This window comes from Magallana gigas, chromosome 5, assembly GCF_963853765.1.
Source record: "Magallana gigas chromosome 5, xbMagGiga1.1, whole genome shotgun sequence".
Taxonomy (NCBI): Eukaryota; Metazoa; Mollusca; class Bivalvia; order Ostreida; family Ostreidae; genus Magallana; species Magallana gigas.
In genome coordinates, this window is record NC_088857.1 from 52,633,227 (window position 1) to 52,658,033 (window position 24,807).

Genomic DNA, 24,807 nt, shown 5'->3' on the forward strand with positions numbered 1-24,807 from the left:
AAACATGTACTTTCAATGAAGAAAAACGTATTAGCTTTCATACAAAACAAAAACACTCTCCATTTACTATCAATGCTGTATTCTGTAAACAATTCCTATGAAAATATATTCTCTAATATTATTTACACAAATAAATTTGATATGGTCCACACACTCTCAAAGTTCACTCAGAAAATCTGCTAATGGTAACGCCTCTATGTTTTGAAGCCTTGACATTCAGCAAGATGAATGCAGTGTGCCAAATATACAATGGCCTCATGGCTCATTTTCTGAGTAACTGAGATTGCAAAATAAATGACTAGCTGCCTTTGAATTCAAGTTACAAGCAAATACAAGGAGCACATCTATTCAAAATAAGAGATCAACATTATTATAATCTAAATTAACATCATAAAACATCGGACAATATAGGATTCATTCATAGAACATGATTTGAATACAATGTAATATGGATATTTTCTCGATCAACCACACACACATCAAAAGCACACAAATATACTACAAACCTTGGATTCTAACCATGAGCTTGTGAAAAAGAATAAAGGTACATGACTTTGGCTGCTGCTCAAAGATTCTGCACACAAAAAGTTCTTTTTTTTAACTCCCTGAGTGGAATACACAACAGTGTTTTGTTGACCTGGCCATTGTGTTCCATGTTGTGTGATTGTCATCATCCTGTACTCACGCAGACAATATATCTATACAAATACATTCACAGCAAACTGCCATGAACTTGTAATAACTGACTGACTCAAGAAATATTACAAACTTTGAAACTTCAGAACAATCTATCCCAATCTGAGTCACTCGTATCATGCTTTAAAACAACATTCATAAGGCTACTTGTTTTGAACATGAACATAGAATACTGACATCAGATTTGAATCCCACCCCCCTTTCTTATTTTTTCTTGATCAGTTCATTTAAGTTAGCATTGAAGAATGTTAAGTAAACCACTGGACTGATTGGACATCTGCGTTCTTCATTAGCTCCTATCCATATTTCCACACGTTCTTCATTAGCTCCTATCCATATTTCCACACAGTACATCATAAAATAAATAACACTGATTTGATACAAAAATCACAGATGCAGCTTATAGAGTCTAAACAACATGGCTACAGTTTGGTGGTGAAGTCTTTGCCCGTGTTGTTTTTGTTCACGTCCGGCTGGGTCGTGCCGTTGTTGAGTGAGGTGACAGACGTGTTGGTGCTCTGACTGTCTCTGACCCCAGAATCCCCGTTTAGTTTGGTTTCCTTGGTGTCCGGATCAGCCTCCTCCTCCTTCTCTGGGGATGCCTTATAGAAAATGAGAGACAGAGTGAAGAAGAGGATGGAGAGAAACTTGCCGGCCAGCGCAATCCCCATCAGATTCAAGCTCATGTTCTTATTGTTGTAGAAGAAGCAGGAGCCGTCATTGTCATCACATTTCCTCTGCCATAACAGACATGTCAGATCTATCATCTTCCCGAACAATATAGGACCAGGGATAGAACCTTAAATAAAACAAGACTCACTCATTCTGCATCTCAACATGTATATTGAATGTAAATATCAACTAAGTACGTTAAAAATTTATTACTTTTCTGTACAAGTATTTGCAAATTGTCAATTAATAATTACATTTATTTACTAACTCTCAGTCTGATATTTTTATCATTAAAATCAAGTATTTAAGGTTTGTTTTAAATAACAAAATACCAAAATCAAAAATCTTGAACTCCTCTATCACAATCTCCTCTTCATCAGACTTGATATCAGTCACATCGTGACTACAACAGTGACTACATTATGATTGGCAAATCTTACCTAAACATCTTGCTATGATCCATTGAATGCCAAGGGCAAATGAACTGTCTTGTTGAGGTACACACCTGTAAAGAGGGATTACACATGTTTAAATATAACAAATACCCATAATTTATAGTCGAAATGGTTCACTATGAAATTGACACATTCATGAATAATGGATGCAAAGTTAGGTAGGACAGGGGATTTACCTGAAGGTGAGATCACGGATGATTTACCTGACGGTAAGATATATGATTTACCTGAGGGTGGCTGAGAGGGCTGGCATACTGATGACAAAGGTGAAGAACATGATGCAGAAGAAGATGGCCATGAAGAAAGGCAGCATGGTGCAGGTGCTCTCACACTTCCCCGTCATGGCCATGTAGGAGGGGGTGGTACTGGTATCGTAGCTCACACAGCTGCAGTTCTTGTATTGCTACAAATAAACAACATCATTTTTCATTTCAACTCCATCATTATTTTGCAGTACAAAGTCATGAAGTACATCATATAAACTGGTGCTGGGGTAAAAAAGGCTTTCAATTTAATGTCACCAATGGGGGTGGTCTTTTGTGAATTTTAAAACACAACTCTTCATGACTTCTCTGTTACATCATATCACTCATCATAACTTAATCCACAATTCAACTTACCACTGGATCTGTGTCTGGGATTGACTCCGCGCATCCTGCGTAACAAGGGGAGTAATACATGATCCTGTCTATTCCACAGACAGGATTATAGTTCTCCAGCGTGCACCCACAGTTAGCATTACAGCTGCTGGTTGTAAACTTTCCCATAAATCTGCGAGTGCTGTAAACCAAAAGTAAAAGCAACTTTCCTTATTTGAAGTTTTACATGTAACATACTGAACTTAATTCTTACAGATGTATAACAGCTGTATATAACTGTGCTGTCTAACACTGTGTATGATTCCTCTCAGTTTTTAAAAGTTCTCCATCTCCTTCAGAATCAATTGTATGAAAAGCAGGACAACTCTTATGGATTGTAAGAAATTGCTTGTCTACTATAAACTTTTGAACAGATCATATGTAAAGTATATACATACACAGATAAGTCATCAATCCTGGATTGTTATATGTTTGTCTAATGTATTCTCATGAAGAGCAGTCAAAATACTCATCCCCTACAAAACACCATGATTTCACAGTAAGCTCTTAATTAATCTTACCCGTTACTTGCAAATTCCCCATAGTCTATATTGACTCCAGCGTACAGGACATTCTCACAGTTGATCAGGAAGATCAGCACACAAAAGAAGCAGGGGATACTGATCGCCAGACAGAAGCGGATGATCCCTCTCACCCCCAGGTTGAACCGCTTGACCAGGTAGCCACCCAGAAACGTGCCCCCACCTCCTGCAGGTATAGCAGCGTAACCTACAAAGATACAAAGACATGACTGTATTACTGCTGTAAAAACACATCATCATGTTCTGTAAAGAAGTGCCAACTGTAGACTACTGTAACATAAACCTGAATAATTTAACTAGTCTACAACCATTAATTGATGTGGTGTTCTGAACTTTACAGTAAATAAGGAGACCACAGTCTTTATCAGAATTTTTTCAACTTTCCATTTGATGTTCTCTTCAAAATCTATTACATGCCATGATGACCTACCAACATACCGATATATTATGCCATGACTTACCAACATACTGTGCAGCGTTCGAAGCTTGTAAACTGAACTGAGCCTCAATAAACTTTGGTGCAAATGTAGCAAACCCAGCCAGCAAGTTTCCTATAAAAAACATTTCAAAATTTATCATTTATAAAACTTTATCTTCCTTGGATGGTACTCTGATACAACAAGAAATTATTTACCAATTGCTAATCACAAGGTTGGGCAGTTCATGTTGTTTGTTATTTATTTATTTCTTTAAGCATATTTAGTTTGCTGTTTATCTTCTTTTTTAAGTCATTTTCTAGTCTCCTGAATGACATTTATTTGTTAAATTCTCCTCGATTTTCAGTAATAAGAAGATTAAATTTTGTTTTTTAAAGATGAAATTATATAACCAAGGTTTTTTTTTTTTTATATCAGAATTGATCATGCAGTTTTTACTCGGAGTACACCTATAACTTACCTTCACATGCGGCTGCCAGGTTAAGGAACATAAAGGTAGGATTAGTGACCAAGTTCTTGACTGACCCCAGGATGTGCCGGTAGTTGCAGGCCCCCGTGCTCTCCCCGTCCTCACTGCCCACCTTCGTCCCCTTACGGTGGTACACCTCCTTCTCACGCTCCTTCTTGAAATTTTCAGCCCCTTGGGTTTATAAATTAGAAGGTTAAACACTTCTCTGAAATATCATTTAATCTCAATTCAATTGGGTAATTGAAGTTACACTAATAGGCCAATATTTTTTCCTTAATTCAATATCAAAATATTTAATTTAAAAGGCGTTTTTTAATTTTAATCTAAGATCCTAAAGATAGGTCTCACAATCTTAACTAGAAAAGTGTCTATATTTCTTTCACAAAATGTTTTATTAATTTTAAATTGACTACTCCCATACACACCTGGTAGTTTGGTAGGGAAGCCACACATTGGGAAGGCCACCACAAAGGCCAGCAGGCCACTGATGAGGAATCCTATCCACCAGGCCCCCACCCATCGAGGACTGTTGGGGGTAATGCTGACACTGTCAAAATAAAGGGGCAGAAATATTCAACTTACAATATTTGTATGATAAGGTGCTTACCAAAATTTGTATAAAAAGAGGGCAGGAATTGGACCTTACCAATAATGGTCCTTTGATTAAAGAACAAATTTAAAGCGACATTTTCAACATCATTATGATCAAGTTCCAAAGCAATATTTTTCACACAAAATTGCTTCTGCTTTGGTAAGAGTTGTGGGCCTTACCTTGCTGAATTAACCTGGTTGACATCTACATATATATTAAGGAATGCACCCCCAGCTAGATATCCCACTGCTGGCCCCACGATGGCAAATGCATAATAAATACCTATCATTGAAAAAACACAAAACATTTAGCTTGAAACACAGTTGGAGAAAAACCTGAAAGCTAAAGTACAATGAGTAAGATCAAATACATTTGGTTATGGTATTTACCTATATACATGGAGGATGAGCGTACAGGTAGATTCTCATCCAGGTACGTGACCCCGAGGGTGTAAAGAGGGGCGGCTCCTGCCCCATGAAGAAGCTGCCCGAGGAAGAAGACATATTTATAGTTGGAGAGGCTGTCTTTGTGAGTACATGCTGTAGCATTGGCCCCGATATCACAGTACGTCACATCATCCCCAGTAAATGTGTACAGGCCGGAGGTAAACTGGGGAAGAGCGAAGACAATGGACCCAAGACCCATCACCAGAACTCCAATACCTACAAAATAATCAGAAGTAAACTGGGGGAGAGCTAAGACAATGGAGTGCAGACCCATCACCAAAACTCCAATACCTACAATACAATCCAAATGTCATCATCATAGGTAAACAAAGGGAGAGCAAAGACAATGGAGCCCAGACTTTTGGATACATGCAATTTTTTTTTAAACTTTCATGATTATGGTATGAGGGCAATTTTAATTTAATCTTAAAGAAAAAATGTCCTATGGAATTCAAACTTGTGAACTAGCTGTAATTTCACTAGCCGAGCAATTTTAACTGCCACACATCTCTTAAACACAATTTCTAGGAAACTACTTTGGACTCTTACCATTTGCAGGTCACAATCAACCCTCACTATTTTCCAAGAGCAATTTTAATATCTCAAAGGTTCATTATTTTGCCATTTGAGTGCTATTAATGAAATATTTTCTTACTTAGAGTTAATAAAGTCTTTGAGAATCTGCTTAATCTAATGGAAATATAAAAAGAAAGGTAAATCAAGTACAATGTAGTCAGTTGAGGTGTATCTTGGTATGATAAATGTTGCTTCAAATTTAGCTCTTCAGGCTCCGTTGTCACCACTCACCAATTTTCCTCAAGTCAATACTCAGCCTCAAATCTGAGGTTTGACCTCAGGTTCATGAACTTTTCTTTTAAGGATTTGAGTTGAGGAATGAGTTGAGGGATTCGAAAATTTTGGTGACGGTGGAGCCAGATAGTCTAGCACATATTGGGCCAAGATTACTAGATTATCCTTCATTACACAATCATTTCTACTACCAGATACAAATTTCAAGTGTTTACGCATTGGATTTCACCTAATTAAAAGATATGAGATGATACTGTCAAAAAATGAGGGAAACCGTCACTGGTGAATGCTTCCATTGTCTGAGGAAGGTAAATCAATATCTATATATAGATTTGGGGATTTTCCATTAATAAAAACATAGGTAATCACAGATTACAAAGCTCACCGAGATGAGACATCACCCTTATGAGACTTCACCTTTATGAGACCACCTTTATCATATTAAATGAAAATCATACTTTATGATCTTGGATATTCATGGATTCTGTTTTGACACAATATCGTATATCATCTGTTAAAAAATTGTATGATAATCATATGTTCATATGTTAATCAATACAATATTATAACATAGGTAATCATAGATTACTAAGCTCACCGAGACGGAGCATCACCCTTATGAGACATCACCTTCATAAGACCACCTTTATCATTTTATATGAAAATCAAACTTTATGATCTTGGATATTCATGGATTCTGTTTTGAAAAAATATTGTATATCATCTAATAAATTTTTTTATGATAATCATATGTTCATATGTTTATCAATTCAATGATATAAAATTAAATATTGCATCATGTTATATTTATAATATATATCATATAATACAATAAAATACCGTAATAAACAATGAGATATGATATTGTAACGTATGATATGACATTGTATTGTGTTATACCTTATTGTATTTGATCACATAATACAATATCATAAAATATAATACAATATACTATTATATTACAATATCATATTACATAATACATCATAACATTGAAACATGATATTATATTGTGTAATATAGTATGTCATGTATTGAATGACACTGAAAAATATCTGATACATTATATGATATTATATCATATAATACAATATAATTTGATTCCAACATTGTATCTTATCAAATGATACAATATCATGTGATAAAGTAAAATATTATAAAATACATTATTATATGATACATATTGTATCATATGACACAATAATATATATTACAATATCATATAATACAATTTCATGTGATATGATAATATATCATATAAACCAATATCATATCATACAATATCGTATGATAAAATATAATATAATACTAGAACTTTTTTTGTCTTCAACAAAAAGTAAGGGCTTTTCGACATCCCCTTTCCCTTTTTTGATTGTAAATGTCAGGTAAAATCGTATCTATTTTTTATTTAAAAATTCTTAACCGCCTAGGTTTAATCAGTTGCCTATTAGAAATATAACCTTATAAATAATGCAATGTCAAAAAAAGATAACTTCAACACTTTAAAAGTAAATATACTTTTAATTTCTAAAAGAATATTTCCAAAAAACCATAAAAAAGTAAGCATTCCTTTCTCAAATAGAAACGTGGTATGACTAGAGTATTAATGTTCTACGTTCATTGAGCAAAGCGAGATAACTCTTTCTAAATCACTTTTTCAACTTTTAGAAAGTTGCAATATTCACACCCTTAATACTCCCATAAGAAGTCAAAAAATGGCCCTACGGACCATACTTTTTAAATTGTACTCTTTACTCAAAACTTAAAACCGAAAAGATTTTAAAAATCGGATGAAAAATAAAAAAGATACAGCTAAAGCGTTGTTTTTAGCTTTGACCCCTCTAGATCCCTTATCTTTCAAAAATTTTATCTCAAAATATTTTCAAGTCTGCAAATTAGGTCCCTCAATATGAATATTAAATGTGGAAATATTTACTTGAAAACTGTTTGAGAAAGAGTGGCACGCATGAATTCAGTTTAACATTAAAACACCCATAGACGATTTTTTATCAACTTGTAAAACCGGAAGTTCTCAATGGTTTCAAACGAAACTTTAAATGTATGATTATTATGAGAGTTTTAACATTTTCCATTCCTCATTTAAAACATTTGGTGGTTATTTCAATTTTCAGTTTTTTCATCCCCCCTTTTTTCATAGTTTGAAGTCTAATATCTCAAAAACAGCAAGAGATAGAAAGAAGTTGTTGCTTACGATTTTGTATATCATACTAGGAAGTATCTAAATCCAAAATTTCTTAGTTAATTATCAAAAAATAAAAAAGATACAAAGGTCCTTTTAGTATTTTGTTTTTTGCATGTGTAAACCGGAAGTATATAGACCGGAAGTCCAAAAAAGGACATACGGGAGAACTTAACAATTGCTAAAAGAAGCTAACATTAAATTTTGATTTTTCTATTCCGTTTTCAAAAAATCCATGACGAAACTTTGTCGAGAAGAATAATAATAACTAGAACTTTTTTTGTCTTCAACAAAAAGTAAGGGCTTTTCGACAGCCCCATTATCCTTTTTAATTAAATGTTAAAAAAAAATTAATTCTTTTATTTATTTCCAAGTGTTCAAAACGCCTAGGTATCCCCAGTTGCTTTGATAGGAACTTATGAGCAGTGCAATGTGGAAAGAAAGATAACTCCAGAACTTTACAGGTGGCTACACTTCTAATTTCCAGAGGAATATTTTCAAAAAATCATATCGAAGGAAGTATGCATTCCACGGACACAAAACTTGGTATGCTTATAGTATTTATTCTCTACATTCTTATAGCAAAGCGAGATAACTCTAACTAAAAAACATTTTGAAATTTAAACAAATGATGATCTTTGGGCCTTCCTAGCCCCTATAAGGACTCAAAAAGTGGCCCCTCGGACCATAATTTTAAGATTATACTCTTCATTTTGAACAATAAACTGAAAAGATTTTTAAAATCGGAAGAGAAATAAAAAAGTGGCAGCTAAAGTGCTGTTTTGTGTGTTGGCCCCTGCAGATCCCTAATTTTTTCAAATTGTCTACCCAAAAACTTTTCCGGTCTGCGCATTGTGTGTACCATTATACATCTGAAATATTGTAATGTTAACTTGAAAACTTTTTGAGAAAACGAACGACGCGTGAATTTTGTTTAACATTGAAACTCCCATAGGTGATTTTCATCGACCTATAGAACCGGAAGTAGTCAATATATGTCAATGAAACTCGGAATGTACGTTTATTACTTCTATCTTAACAATGGCAAGGTATAATTTAATTTTTTAAAGGTCATTTGAAATTTTTTGTTTTTCATCCCCCCTTTTCTAAAGTTTAGGATTTAATATCTCAAAAACGGTAAGATATAGGAGGTTGTCTACGCTTACAATTTTGTACAACAAGACAAGATGTATCTAATTCCAAAAGCTGAACGTTCTAATTCAAAAACTAAACAAAATATTGCGTTTCGTTCAATTTTTACAGTTTTCCTTATATAAACCGGAAGTACCGGAACCGGAAGCTCAAAACCTTACTTTCCATAGATTGATATATTTGCTGTAAGACCGTTGCATAATTGTATCTCTATACCTTCCAGTTTTATAGAAATCGTTGACAAAAAACTGTCGAGAAAAATAATAATAATAAAAAAAGACAAAAACAATAGGTCTTTTCGACCGAAAGTCGAAAAGCCCTAATAAAACAGAACGAAAACAATAGGTCTTTTCGACCGAAAGTCGAAAAGCCCTAATTACAATATCATATAATACAATTTCATGTGATATAATTCTATATTACTGAAACCATGCAATATCATATTATAAATATTGTATGATACAATATTATAGAATATACAATATTGTATCATAGGATACAATATAATATTTTGCAATATCTTATGTAATTGTATCATTTGATAAAATAATAAATTAAAAATACAATATAATATTATACAATATTGTATCATAATATACAATACTATACATAACAATATCATGATACAATATCATAAAATATAAAAAAAATTGATACAATATCATACTTATCGTATAACTTTTTATAATATAACATATGATATCATATTGTATCATATCAAACAATATTGTTTCATATCATACAATACTATATCATAGGAATCATGTTATATCATTTATCAACAACCACATCTATCTATCGATCTGGTTTGAGTGAGGTAGGAGATTTCTTTAGCATCCTTGATAATGGAGATCAGGCTCTGCATCTGAAGCAACCTCTGCGTTTAATTTATAATAAAGTTAAATCAACTATGCAAGCTTTTATCTATAAAACATGTGACCTGTTCCAAAAACCTAAACCTCATCCAGCATCCGAAACCTATGACTCAGATTCAGCATTCAAGCCCATCAGGTGCATTGGTATCATAAGACGCATCATCCATGCAAGTTTGGTGAAGTTTGGACCAGTAATAACTAAGATATCTTCATCAGAGGGCACTAGCAATTAAAACCTTTACTTCCTCCAGCATCCGCAACCTATGGCTCAGATTCAGCATCCATGCCTGTCAGGTGCATCTGTATTATAAGACACACCATCCATTCAAGTTTGGTGAAGTTAGGACCTGTAATAACTAAGATTAATTTTTAGCATCCTTGATAATGGAGATCAAGCTCTGCATCTGAAGCTACCTCTGCGATTCATTCATATTACAGTTAAATCAACTATGCAAGTTTGAAATAGTACTATCATCTATTAAACATGTGACCTGTTCCAAAAAACTTAAGTTTATCCAGCATCCGAAACCTATGGCTCACACTCAGCATTCAAGCCTGTCAGGTGCATCAGTATCATAAGACACACCATCCATGGAAGTCTGGTGAAGTAAGGACAAGTAATAACTAAGATATCATCATCAGATGGCACCTGTTTCAAAAACTTTATTTAACCAGCTCTTAAAACCTTAACCTCCTCCAGCATCCGAATCCTATTGCTCATATTCAGCATTCAAGCTTATCACGCAGCACAGTTAAGGCTGTCAATAAACTCCGTTCAGACAAAAAGTACGGGAAATGTGCATTATGACATCACAGTATATTACAAACCTCGAAAGTACTTATTAATCTATTTATTAGTAAAATTAACTTATACTAATCTTTTAATTAAAAACAACAAATGCTATTACTTACAATTGTGATGTCCGTTATATCGTACACACTGAAAAATAAGCGAGATGTCGTTCTCGCTGTACTGCAAAATATGACGTCATATGCTTCAAAATGACGCATTAAGTTAAATCATTGAAGGCTATCGTGCAGTTTTATAGCGAAGAAAAATAAATGTCATACAATAACGGAAAAGTATAAATGAATATTTTGTTTAAAATTATTAGAAGTAGAATGCTACCTATATAGTCTTATTTTCATTTTGTTAAAAGTATGCATCGTATAAAAAAGCCACCTCGGTTTTGTATAAAATATCGTATATCTAAAATCTGAGTACCTAAATAAATCACTTAATTGCAAGGGCATACACTTACCTGATCCCGACAAACTTTTACATGTGAATTTGAAATATGCTATGTAACTTAAAAACTTCTACGATCCTTGTAAAATTTTACAAATTAATTGTTTTTTAATGAAATTAACCCTGTGACCTTCAAAATTATTCAACATATGCATTATAAATTACGGTTTCTACTAACAAATATTCTTATCTTAAAAAGTTCGCACCGTTTTTCAAAATCTACGATATAACATCAAGTTATTTCATAATTCAGTTGTGAATTTTGACATGATTATGCCCTTGCAATATTGAATTTTTTAAATGACCTCAAAACCACAAATACATCTGCTTGTACCATGCGACTGCCATATCACGTGACCACTATGAACATAAAATATTGTACTGTTGTATATATATTTTAGAAATATATTGCATTTGAGTGACTGTTATTGATTTTAAAAAGGACATGCCAGTTTAACTAAAGTATACGTGTTTTCATCACAAAAATTTGCCCATATTTTTATTGACCGCCTTAACTGTACTGCGCAGGTGCATCAGTATCATAAGACACACCATCCATACAAGTTTGGTGAAGTTAGGACCAGTAGTAACTAAGATTTAATCATCAGAGGGCACCGGCAACAAAAACTTTAACCAGCTCTAAAAACCTTAACCTCTTCCAGCATCCGAAACCTATTGCTCATATTCAGCATTCAAGCTTGTCAGTGCATCAGTATCATAAGATGCATCATCCATACAAGTTTGATGAAGTTAAGACCAGTAGTAACTTAGATATTGCTATCAATGGGCACCTGCAACAAAAACTTTAACCTGCTCCAAAAACCTTAACCTCCTCCAGCATCCGAAACCTATAGCTCAGATTCAGCACTCAACCCTGTCTGGTGCATCAGTATCATAAGACACACCATCCATGCAAGTTTGGTGAAGTACGGACCAGCAGTAACTAAGATATTGCTATCAAAGGGCACCTGCAACAAAAACTTTAACCTGGTCCAACAACCTTAACCTCCTCCAGCATCTGAAATTTAGGACCCAGATTCAGCATCCAAGTCTTTCAAGTCCATAAGTAGGTCCAGATGCATCATCCATGCAAGTTTGGTGAAGACAGGACAAGTAATAGCTTAGATACAGGACCTGCAACAAAAACTTTAACCAGGTCCGGACGCCGACGCCGACGCCACCGCCGACGCCGAGGGTATAGCATAAGCTCTCCTTGACTTCGTCTCGGTGAGCTAAAAAGAATTCGAAGGTAAAAATCTAAAGTAAAATTATGGCTGATAGGCAGATTGGGTGTAATCCTGTGATCTCCAAATTTGCTCATCTTTTGTTGAATATTTCCCTGCACCTAACTCCTGAGGACCTGTCGAATATCAAACTTGTCCTAGAAGTGGATGGTGTTCTTAAACGGAAAACTCTGGACTCTCTTCTAAATACAGCTGACTTGTTCAGGCTTCTCTATTCCAGGAAGATAGTTCAAGAGGACAACCTGAACCTACTGACGGAAATTCTCAAACAAATCCATCGCTACGACTGTGTCAAACTCATCTGGGAGTTTACAAAATCCAGACAAGATGAAGGGTTACCTAACAAAGGTCCCGTGGTTGAAATAGAATGTGACAGCGATTTAGAAAAACTGAACAAGTTTTTAAAGAAGAAGATTGAATCTACTAAGAACAATTCTTCTGGGTCTGACAGAGAGGGAAGTCTGGGAAAGAGTACACTGGGCAGCAACTCTAGTGACGACGACAAAATTAAACAGGACGACAACTCTGAATATTCTTTGGAATGTTGTTTGGAAGATGTGCAGCTCTGATTATAGCTCTTCATAGAAAGTAAAGAATTGAAAATAGACATTTATGAAACAATTCCTAGTTTCACTGACTGTAACTGAATTCTATGTTTGGATATCTTTACTATTTCTAGATATCACTGGATATCTGATTCATTATCTCTTACTTAACAAATTAACTACTGTACCGTCAAAAAGGTTTGTAAAAATATTAATAGCATTGTTACAAAACAGCTTCATTTCAAAATAAAATATTTAAAACCACACACTTGTGATTTTAGAAATTCCTTCAGGAGCAGCACACCAAATTGTGCAGTGAAAGCAGTCAAACATATCAGTTTGTAAGATGATCACAAATATATATCTTATGAATCTAAATATCTGTAGCTTATTTAGATATCAACTAAATAGCAAGTGTTTCATTATCCCCTTCTTGTTCTTTACTTCACATAGCATCAGTTAATGTGAAATGAACAGCAGATGATAATCCAGAAACCAATAACAAGTATCTAGAGATCAGCTGATTTGTACATTATCAGTTCAACCTATCGTTTGATTGTATACTCCATACATCAGTTGATTCCATTTATTTTATTTCAACCTACTTAATCAGTGATGAATGATTAGATATCATTTTCTGTCTCGACATTGATCATCTTGATGTCAATTCCACCAATTTGATAAATGTGTAAGACTAGATATCATTGTCTACATTGATGCACCATCATTTTATGTCTAGACATTGATTATCTAGACATAGTTTCCAAATTGTCCAATAGTAATTATCATTGGCTACCCTGAAAAACAATGTACTTTCCTTCCTTGTCAAGACATTGATAATGGTTTCACCTGTCTATTTCATGTCTTAGACTATACATTGATGCACTGTCAAGTCATGTCTAGGCATATCTTTTGAAACATAAAGTATTAATAAATATCAAATAATTAAGCAAAATGTGGTGCGAGGATATCATGTCACAGAGTATAGATAATGTCTTCATTACCCACCTAGATAACGAGGTTTACACCCGAGGCCTCCGAAGTAACTGACGGGGATGAGACAGAGGACAGAGGCGATGTCGTAGCAGCTGGCGATGGTGCCAGTCTCCGTACTGGTCAGGTCGTAGCGCCGCTCGATGTTAGAGATCACCACGTTGACGAAACCATTCACTACCATCCCCTACAACACAAGACAGCTTGTTAAATTCTTTTGTAAAATCTATCTTATGGTAACAGCTGCACAGAAATTTTTTTAAAATGTTTTGAATTAAAATTAAAATTGCTTATTGAATACATGATAATTTCATATCTAATCATGAGAATATAAAATATCACTTAATTTTTGTTGTAACTTCATATATTTAACAACTGAAATGTAGAAACAAGTTTTCTTGATCATTTATTTGCCATTACTAAAAGCTACCCTGCATAAGGGAAATGTATGAAAACAAAAGAAAACAAATGAAGAAGAAAAAAACCAGTCTTGCTGTTACAAAATTATGGAGAATGCTACATTATAAGTATGTTTTCAATCTGAAGAATTATCCATCTTCCAACTTAAATGTGTATACATTTGTGAACATACAAGTTTAATTCCAATTATGGGCCCCCCAAAAAAAACAAATTTTAGAATGTTACTGCATAGAAACAAATGGCAATATGGTTGAAATTTTAGCAAAATATTTTTGAAAATTCATTCCTGGAGATCAAATTTGGTCCAATAATTCATCTCTTAAATGAAATAACATCAGTTATACTAGTTAGTTACAACACAAAGTGAAATGAAAAATTAATCAATAGTAATTTAAAGCATTTTTAGAAATGCATCAGGGAAAATTAGTCTGACTAATGACTAGCTCAAAGCTAAACCAAAAGAATATTACAAGGAATTCCCAGTAAATTAAATCTCAATCAGAAATCATTTTCAGTAATTTTTGCACACTTGGACAGACTCATGAATCTTTGCACTGTATAAACGATGGTTGATGGGGATTTTATAGCATCATGAACACAATCTGTCTTACAGCATTCAAATTTTGAAATTTTTTATAAATAGTGGTAGCTTGGAGAGAGAGAGAGAGAGAGAGAGAGAGAGAGAGAGATCACAGCTGGTTATTCCAGCATAACCACAGAAGCTAATGCAATGTTGTGATATTCATATCACTGATAAGCTACAGATTACAGTGAAAGTTAGACCCTTCAAAAACCAAGTTGTGTTATTCTTTCCTAAAATGCAAGGTTTTATGGCAATTTCAGATCCTATGGCAGGTTGGAAGATGTAAGTACCTGGTAGATCAGAGTTATTCAGTGCACTCTGCAGACATCACCAGAGTGCAACTGCTTGAGAAACCATTAGAGACTCTCTGGAGAATTTCAATGCATAATAGATAATGCTTAGGTAAACTGTCTGAACTATTTCACTCCGTTTTAGGTCCAATCTTTGTTTTCTATGTAGCCTTATGTTGCACTCTAATGACAGGTGGGGTATCCCCTTTATCCACGATCACTTCAGTGAAGCGTCCCTAGTATTACTACAACGGTAACATCTGCTACTGTGTCCACTAACCAGCTAACATCTTCTATCTCCATTCCTAAACTAAATTATCCCCCCCTTCTTTTCATTAATTTTTTTACAATCTAATTATTTGTAAGCTCTTTAAGACAGTTAAATATGTTAAATACTTGTATTTAAATGAGACACAAGTACGTTTAAAGAGCCCCTTTGGGCTTGTTTAATTTAATCTTATCTAGGTCCTGCACATGGCATCACCTTTGATGGTTAATTGCTGATCTGATCATCTGAAGCAAGCTAGAACAAGGACTCAAAATTCAATTACACCGCTAACTTAAAAAATCAGCCAATCTGAGATAAATCGTAGAAATCCTGACCTAGCTTTCAAAGTGTCCCAGTTTCCCGTATTTTTTGTTTCAACTTATTTTTTCACGCACACACGATATCATTTAATGATTGCAGCCTCATCCTCTTGTGAACAGCAGGCCAATAATGTAAAGTGAGGCAGAAAACAAGGGCCATTTTTATAAAACTACTGCGATGCATCGCTGAAAACAGAACATTCCCTATCTCATGGTGCTTTAGCTTTATTGTTTGCATAAGAAACTGCAAACATCAAAATTTTATGTTCTCCGTTATTTCAATCAAGTTTATCGTTAAGTGCATGCACAAAATGATATCCATCTGTATATTTCACAAATTTTATTATTTCTTTCTTCAAGGAGTTTATCATAAAGTGCATGCACATATTGATATATACCGGTATCTGTATATTTCAGTGATTTTTACTTTTTTTCAAGTTTTAAATTTTAATTATCAATAACAAAACCCTGACTGTGTTCAGCAACTGTATCCACAAATATTAAAATCCTGATGTATTCATATGACATTTTTCTAAATCCCTTTCGACAGTTCACATTAAGACTTGACATATGAGTGCAATATATATGGAAGAAATTTTTAAGCCATTTAAATATCGATTAAACATTCAATATTTTTAGGTGCAGATGAGATCCAAATATGCAATTGTTCTAATATATAAAGTATTCTCTTGACACTTGAGCTTACTTAGTGTACTCACTTCCTTCAACTGACTTCCTACTAAAGAGTTGACATTCATCGTTTTCACTTCATTTTTATTTCATCAGCAATATGATACCAACTCAGGATAGACTCATATCTCATATCAGGATGTATCGCACAGCTTCAGTAAATTAAAAAAAAAAAACCAAAAAAAAAATCCCAGCACTGAATGTGCAACATCATCCGATAAAACCCCTCAGTGGCCCAAAAATCTACAAGACAGCGCCGGGTGATCAGATGTCATCAGGAGCACGGAGAAGGCCATACATCAAACGAGAGCTTCCTCATCACAGTTCAAATCTCCCAGATCACCCTGACAGATCACAAAAAGATACAGCACAAAAAAACCTCCCCTCGTGTTTCTGAGCATCTTTCGCGAGATAGCACCAAAATCTTGGCAGTTTTTAAGACGTTTTACGAATCTTAAAAAGTCTTTATTACAGTGTTATCATTTCGTAAAAATGTCAATGTCAATTTCTTTTATTCTGATATTCATGTAAATGCTGCATTCCTGGAATTCAATTTGCCTCATTACTTGCGATAGATGTGATACCACAATATTATTGTTTTACAACCTAATGGCAGACCTCTTGGATACACACTGCAAATTTTATGACAAATTTGTTATATATATCCTTTGTTCTGATGCATCTATATGAATTTCAAGTAAAAAAAAAAAAACTGGCTCAACAATAAAGAAACTATTTTGGACAAATTTCAGTGCCACCTATGTGGTTCTTAAAGCCCAAATTAGGTTCTTATCAAATCCTTGCACCTGCATGAAAGTAAACAAACCCCTACACTACTGCAGGGAGGTGTACCTATCTAGAGTGAACATAGATCTTTATTATTGTACCCTTGAAGCCCAGAGTACACATTGATATTCTCGAGAATGCTCTCCACGAAACAGATGCAATCAGTTAATGATTTTAAGCTTAAATCGAGACATTTGAAATACTGTTTACTCAAAGGCAATCTTTACAAATGCCATCAACACCAACATGAATATCTGAGGCGATGCATTAAAACAGTGCATTAAAGAAAACCTCTTAGTTAGATCTCTGTAAGCCTCAAGTCAGACATTCCTAACTTAGATTTTTATTGCAGCCCTTTACTAATGCCTTATTTGAATATACTCTACAAGATGATAAGTCTTATTTGCTACTGGAGGAAATATCCCCAGAAATAAATAGTCCAGTGATATGTATACATATAGAACATGGACAATCTAGGTACTGACAAAGTATAGTTATAATACCCCTTCTCTACCTGCCCATCCCTAGTTTATCATTCAAACCCAGGGGCAGGCATTTTTAACTGTCCAAATTCATTTGCACTTCGAATATTTAACCCACTAGACTGGTTCATGTGACACGAAAACTCTGCAGAGCCTTACACATATTATTTATTATCCTTGTTCTATTGACTCAGACAAAGGCAAACATATAATCCATCAAATCACCATACAAATAAGACAGATTTCTTAGAAATGTGTCGCCATGAATGTCTGTATGTAAGAAAAAGGTCTGTAATGAGGTTATCCTACCACAAATACCATCCCTGTCTGATCACATAGTAACATTCACATTCTACCTTGACCTTAAACTGGTGTCTTAATTAACTATATACAGGTGGTTTTTTTTCTTTGGAGTGTATGTGTGCGAGTGTGTGTGTGGGATTAGAAGATATACGGATTACATTTACTGAATCTGAGTGACACACTGGGTCAAACCTGACACTTGATTTACTAATAAATTCATTATGTACAGTGTACTTAATTTACATTACATCATCTTCCAAAGTCAGCAAATCAGAAACCCTTGACTTACAATTGGGAAGATGAGATTACATGTACTACACAGAATATCAAAAACTCCTTTTTATTTCTGTGAAATTCTCAGGATAAATTTGCAATATTGCAAAGAACCTTCTCAGCCTACCATTTTTCTAGAAATAAATTGACAAATCTTCAACTTTGATGAATACATGTAATGTACATATAATATGAAGACCAAACTTTCCATGACATAGAGAAACAGAGGGCTATCCTCTTACAGATATTAAGACGTATATTCATACAGAATGTATTAACTTCCTGGCTGTTGTAGTAGTGTAACCCCACCTTTGAAAGCAGAAAACAGGTTATAAGGCCACCTTTGATATTTCGTTTGTTTATCCTTGACCTACCCCATGGTCTGAAAATCTCCTGCATGTCATCATCTTATTTTCTTTTTTAAACAATATATTTAACTTCCTAATTACATTGATTTACAACTAGATTCTTCATGGGTTTTTTTTATTAAAAAAAAAATATTTAGTTATCCTACTTAGTACCTACTCACACAAAGTTGGGAGAGGAAAACAAGCAATATTTTAAATGTGGCCTGAAACCAACAGATGTACTAAACATTATAACAGTCAATTTTCCAGAAAAACACAATAATTTAGGGCCAAAATTGAAAACTTTCAATATCTAGCCGAAGAGAATTTGGTGAAAATGCTCTGCACAGGACTTGTTGATAACACATAGTAAATGTGTGTTTACTCCACTAGTGACCTGCATAAAAAATTGCTGTACCTGTACAAAAGCAGAGGCCGAGAGAGACAGAAGAACCAGGAATCGGAAACTCTTAGAGGTAAATCTCCATATATGAATCCCACAGTAGGAGCAATACGCTGGTTCCTCCTCTCCCTGGCGGCCAGCTTTATCCTGACTCTGCCCTACTCTAGAGGGGCACAGACCTCCTCTCCTTTCAATGGCGGCCTCTTCCTTCATATCTGGTCCGTGTTTCGTGCATCCAGGTAGCTTGGTATACCTCTCTATATCTTCACCATTCCCTGAATATCGCTCACCTGAAGATATCTCACCTGCATTGTAGTTAGATCGGTGGGTTATATCTGAGGTAGACTGATAAGATTTTTCAAGATTTCTGAACTCTCTCCCTTCCCCGGGGTCTAATTCCTCCGGCAGTATGTACATCTCTACACTGTCTACGTCCCCTGAAAGACAGCGGTTTAACTTATTCATAATGCTCCAGCAATATCCCAAATAATAAGGGATGAATTATTGATATGCCCCACAAAGGCAGGCTAAATGTTGTCCCTTTCTTGGCTGTAATATTTAAGCTGTGGTTTTTACATGGAGATGTCCATCGAATCTCAAATCTCAAATTAAAACAGGAAATCGGGATATCCTCTGTTTTGGTGGAGCAACCCTAAGTAACGATTAAAATTGCACTGCTGCTAAATTCACTGCATGTAGAGACATCCTGATTTAATACAAATGTTGCTAGTTTGTCATGACATGTACTGAAAGAAATCAGAACTGGAAAGCCGACCACTGTGTTATCCCACTTGTCCAGTCGATGCTAGACGTCTGTTCTTCTTTATCACATATGAAACAAATCTCAATATTAGGACATAATTTCATCAATATGCCCTCGTAATCTGAAAAATTTCCCCAATATCACATTCAGTTAACTATGAATACTGCAGAAAACTCAATTCCCTTGTCTACTCTTATTGCCAGAAAGCAAACAACGGATATTCAGAGCTTTCAGTATACGGCAGGACAATAAAAAATATGATTCATAAATCTACTCCCTTCCCCACAATATTGTACAACCGTCGGCCACAGACTTATTTCCTTTTTGCATTGTTACACTTCTTCCTTGCTAAAATGAAAATACCAGTTAGTATGGTATTACATTGGTACAAGTCATCTGGCCGGCTATAGTTAGTTCTGAGCAATACACATCCTCTTCCATGAAATTAGAAATCACACTCCATGCTTATGGAAGAATTACCTTGAAATACCACATGTCATACACATAATAGAGTCCAGAGACAGTGAGTTGGCCCTGTGTATTAATCCCTCCCCCAAGATTTACTATATATGTGTAGTTTATGGTTCCTTAGCCTCTCCTGTGTTTCCTTTTTCTGTGAGTGTTTACAAGGGGCTTTTGTTGGGAATAAATGAAAATATGTAACACCCTCTACATTAACTAATATTTATTTAGAGAGTTAAAATGACCATTTAAAAATCCATTGATTCTAATGCAACACCACAGAATACATTCCTGTCACTCAGTGAACAGATATTAGGGTGCTGTGGAGGAGATGAGCCTAATTCACAGATATGTGATATATTTATTTATGTCTGAGGACATGCAAACTTTAAAAACTTTAACGCACACACGCACGCACGCACACACACACACACACACACACACACACACACACACACACACACACACACACATATATAACACTATCTAACCAGGAGATTGAATTTTAAAAATACAAAAACAGATTATGCCATTTTGAATGCTGATTAGCAAAATAATATTGGTATTCATTTCAGTGCTCGTCCAGGCAAAAAAAGTATATGCATTCAATATTGATGTAGCGTATACAATATTTTACATATCAATGGTTTCACCAGGTGAGGAATGTCGTCAACACTTTATGAATTCAGAAATTTATCTGACCATTTCAAAATATTTCCCTTCTGGCTGTCAAATTTTAGAGGCAACTCCTTTTTTTGCAGCATGTTTTGTACTGTCATTCTTACAAATGTCTCTCAGTTTAGAGTAGTTTATTTGTTGATATACAAAATGTTTAATTCAGTGAAAACTACAAGCACCTGTCACACAAAAGGAAAACAAAAAACAAAAACATCTCAATGATGATGACAGGTAAAACGTCCTGCTGACACTGACAAAAGGATTATACTAGACAATGTTTACTGGGTAAACAGATCAGTATGAAGCATATAAGGGTCACCCGCCAGTTTAAAAAGGCAAAAAAACATCCATATTCAGCCATCAGTCACGGGAAATTAAATCCACTTCATGATGTAGTGTAAACAGAGCCAAATCAATGGGAGCCATTGCTCATATACAGCTTCACTACTAACTGGATGAAAAAAATCAAACTCTTACATGAATAGAAAAAAAACCTAAGCTATTGATAAAGCTGTAAATTATGTGAATGGTAAGGCACTAAGACTTGCTGATAACATGGCCTGTTTGTAGCCCTATTTATTGCTGGCTAAGTCCAATCCTGATTTATTGTACAGCTTTCCATTTAATCTCTGTTCTCAGAAGAATTTTTTTTATTCCTGTCTAAAATCTGTCCTCATTTCATAAATAACTGTGCCACATACAAAACTTTGCACATAGATAATTAATGTCTGGTCACCACAGTACACATGCGATTGTTTTATTCCATGTATGTGTCATATTCACAGCCAATGGTTTTCTCTGAAAACCTGACACACCTACAAGTTACCAGCAATACCCTTCTCCCCCCAACCCAATCAAATTCCAGAAACATCTCGAGACCATACAAACTGACCACTCTGTTACAGTGGACATAAATTTTCACTGGTTTTTGCATTAGCTCTTTAATCCCTAGGTGTAAACTCTAACGACTTGACACACCTGTAATTAACTTACCTGTATGGCTCCTGCCCAGCACAGAAATACTAGGACCCAGCGGGGGTGACGGAATCTCTGTAAGGGGGAGGGGCGACAGCCCAGCCACCCACAGGCCTCCTCCTCTCTATCCTCTGTGTGTTCCATAGACTCGACTGGACTCAAGTAGAGCTTCTCATCAGGTGTGTTTACATTGGAGGCAGCTCGCATGAACGAATACTCGGTCGAGGAGCCACCGTTCAAGTGTGTCGGTGGTTTGGTGTTCGTCATCTACAATCGACACAAACAGGATATTTTCAGATTTATTGCATTGTAATCTCTCATATACATGTTAGTTTACTTTCTTTAACTAGAAAGAAGGTTGAGATTTTTTAACTTATTAATGACTTCATCAAGATCTTGAAACTAATTATTGAAGAAAAAAAATCAAGATCTTGAAACTAATTATTGAAGAAAAAAAATTAAAAGTTGGGTTAGTCAGAAAAAAATAACAGCCCAGCATTGACAGATTACGTGAGTTTGTATTAAGGATTTCCCCGGCTGATCTATCCAAGTAAGCAGGATGTCTCTGGTACATGATAAGAGACTCCTCAACAGTAAATCTATCATACACATTGTCAACACACTGTAAACTGACACATCTCTTGAATTTTTGGGTTCTGTACATGTAGTAAATAGAGGCAATTGTAAGATAGGTAGTATTCTGCAGTTTTTCTGTCACCAACACAATTTAATATTATAATTTATAATGATTATAATATATCATTACACACTATTTTAAAGTTGATTCTCTTTGGACCTAGAGCTATCAGGTAATAGAACAGTATTAAAGGTGAGGCCCCAATACATTTGAAAGGCTGTCCATACATGAAATTCTATAATATTCAAAATGTAATTTTGTTAAAAATGTTCAAATTGTTATCATACTATGAAATAAAATTTTTTTTCTTCAAAAAAAAATAATTAAAAACCAACTGCAGGTTTCAACTAATGGCTTGCAGATCAATAGCAGAAGCTTTATCTTATTGCACTAAATCATTAGAAAATGCATTACAACATTCGACAGAAAAAAATATTACTTGTTTATTTTAATGTTTATTTTAAAAGAATTCAAAGTAATTGTCACAATACGTGGGTATCCCAAAGTTCCTTCAAAACCAACCAGTGTCTTCACTGTGTGAGTTCCTTGTGTCTGAAGTGTTATTACAAGAAGTACTTGACCAAAATGTACCAAGAATTCGTGTCATTATTATTAAAATTAGCCTGAATCTGTTGGAGTTGTTAATCAACTTTCCTCTATAATGACTAGAGAAAGAGTTATCTGCCCTTCATAGAGACAATTAGGAAACTTTCTTCAATCATCAATTTTAAATGAAGTTTAAGAAAAAAGACTTAGTTTTTTTTGTGAGAATTATAGTTCCTAGTCTAAATCAGTTTTTTCAATGTGTCTGGTGAGCTAGCGCTACTGCCAAAATTTCCAATTAACATCTCTCTAATGTGCATACATGCATCTGTGAGTAAAATTACTGTAAACGTATTAAATGTGGCTATATTCTATTTACCATTTTTTTGCGGAATGTGGCTTCCACCAAATCAATTACATCACCAAATTTGTAAAATATATGCAAATAAATTCTGAAATGTGCTAAATCAAATCCATGCACGCAATCCTATTGCAAAATCAATTTGAGTCATATAATGTCCATGATACATGTAATTAAATATGATACGTCTTATAGTATTATGTTACTTTTTGTTATCTTGTATTGATTAATATACTATTCCATTGACTGATGTACATCATAGTACTTGCTGATGGTGTTTGTATTCTTTATGTCTCATAGGAACTAGACAACATTGAGATGGTGACCATCTCAAAGGGCCCTGCTTAAATAATGGACAATAGGATGAAAAACATTTCAGAGAATTTTGCTTTGACATTGACCTATATCTTAGAAAAGCTGGCCTTAAACTTTAAATTCAACCTCATTACCCCTTACATACAGGCATTTTTGTTCAACCTGAGCAAGATGAAGAAAATGGGAAATAATCTACAATCTAAAAGCGATTATAAAGATATCTGCTTTGACCTTCACATTGACATGGTTCCGATAATAAAGTCAATGCACACCATTAACCTAAAGCTCTGTTAATGTGAAGTAGGAGCCCAACAGAGCCAAGTGGAGAGTATATATCTATATGCTCTGAAAACAGAATTTTGCATGATCCAATATTACCTTGACACTTGACCTACAAACATCATTCAAGGTCACTGCACACCCTTTGATCCTAGGCACTCTGTGAGTGAACTATGAGCCAGATTTGACCAAAGGGAGAACAGATTTGAACCGGACAAGAATTTTTTTAATATAAATATGTGACCTTGAAACTTAGTTCAAGGTCACTGCACATCCTTCACTCAAAAGCTCTGTTTATGTGAAGTATGAGCTAAATAAGGTTGAGTGGTGAGTTTATATACTCTGAAAAAAAAGTTTTTGTGTGATCAAATATGACGTTGACCCTTAATCTAAAAACTTTCAAAGTCACTGCACGCCCTTTGACCATAGGCATTCTGTGAGTGAGGTTTGAGCTAGATTGGAGCTAGGGGAGAAAGGATATGCTCCGGACACAGATTTTTCATATAATTCTGCTATGACCTTCAGCTTTGACCTAGAAACATGGTTCAGGTTCACTGCACAATCTTTACCAAAATCCACTCTGTGGGTGAAGTATGAGCCGGATTGGGCCAAGG

At 34.7% G+C, this 24,807-nt stretch overlaps 1 protein-coding gene across 11 annotated transcripts in view; it reads right to left on the minus strand.

Annotated features, from left to right (window-relative positions):
* Window positions 1–60: 60 nt before the first annotated feature.
* Window positions 61–24,807, minus strand: part of LOC105325510 (solute carrier organic anion transporter family member 4A1) — a 39,778-nt gene continuing 15,031 nt past the window's right edge. For 10 of the 11 annotated variants that reach the window (XM_066086378.1, XM_066086381.1, XM_066086380.1 and 7 more), the window contains 12 exons: window positions 22,077–22,325; window positions 14,031–14,202; window positions 4,891–5,163; window positions 4,681–4,783; window positions 4,335–4,456; window positions 3,901–4,080; window positions 3,465–3,554; window positions 2,983–3,190; window positions 2,444–2,603; window positions 2,051–2,226; window positions 1,809–1,873; window positions 61–1,495 (listed from right to left, as the gene is read on the minus strand). In XM_066086378.1, coding sequence (XP_065942450.1) covers window positions 1,119–1,495; window positions 1,809–1,873; window positions 2,051–2,226; window positions 2,444–2,603; window positions 2,983–3,190; window positions 3,465–3,554; window positions 3,901–4,080; window positions 4,335–4,456; window positions 4,681–4,783; window positions 4,891–5,163; window positions 14,031–14,202; window positions 22,077–22,325 — 2,175 coding nt within the window. In that variant the 3' untranslated portion in view covers window positions 61–1,118. Of the gene's footprint in view, window positions 1,496–1,808; window positions 1,874–2,050; window positions 2,227–2,443; window positions 2,604–2,982; window positions 3,191–3,464; window positions 3,555–3,900; window positions 4,081–4,334; window positions 4,457–4,680; window positions 4,784–4,890; window positions 5,164–14,030; window positions 14,203–19,195; window positions 20,505–22,076; window positions 22,326–24,807 lie in introns of those variants that run through there. The other variant, XM_066086372.1, reaches the window with a different exon arrangement.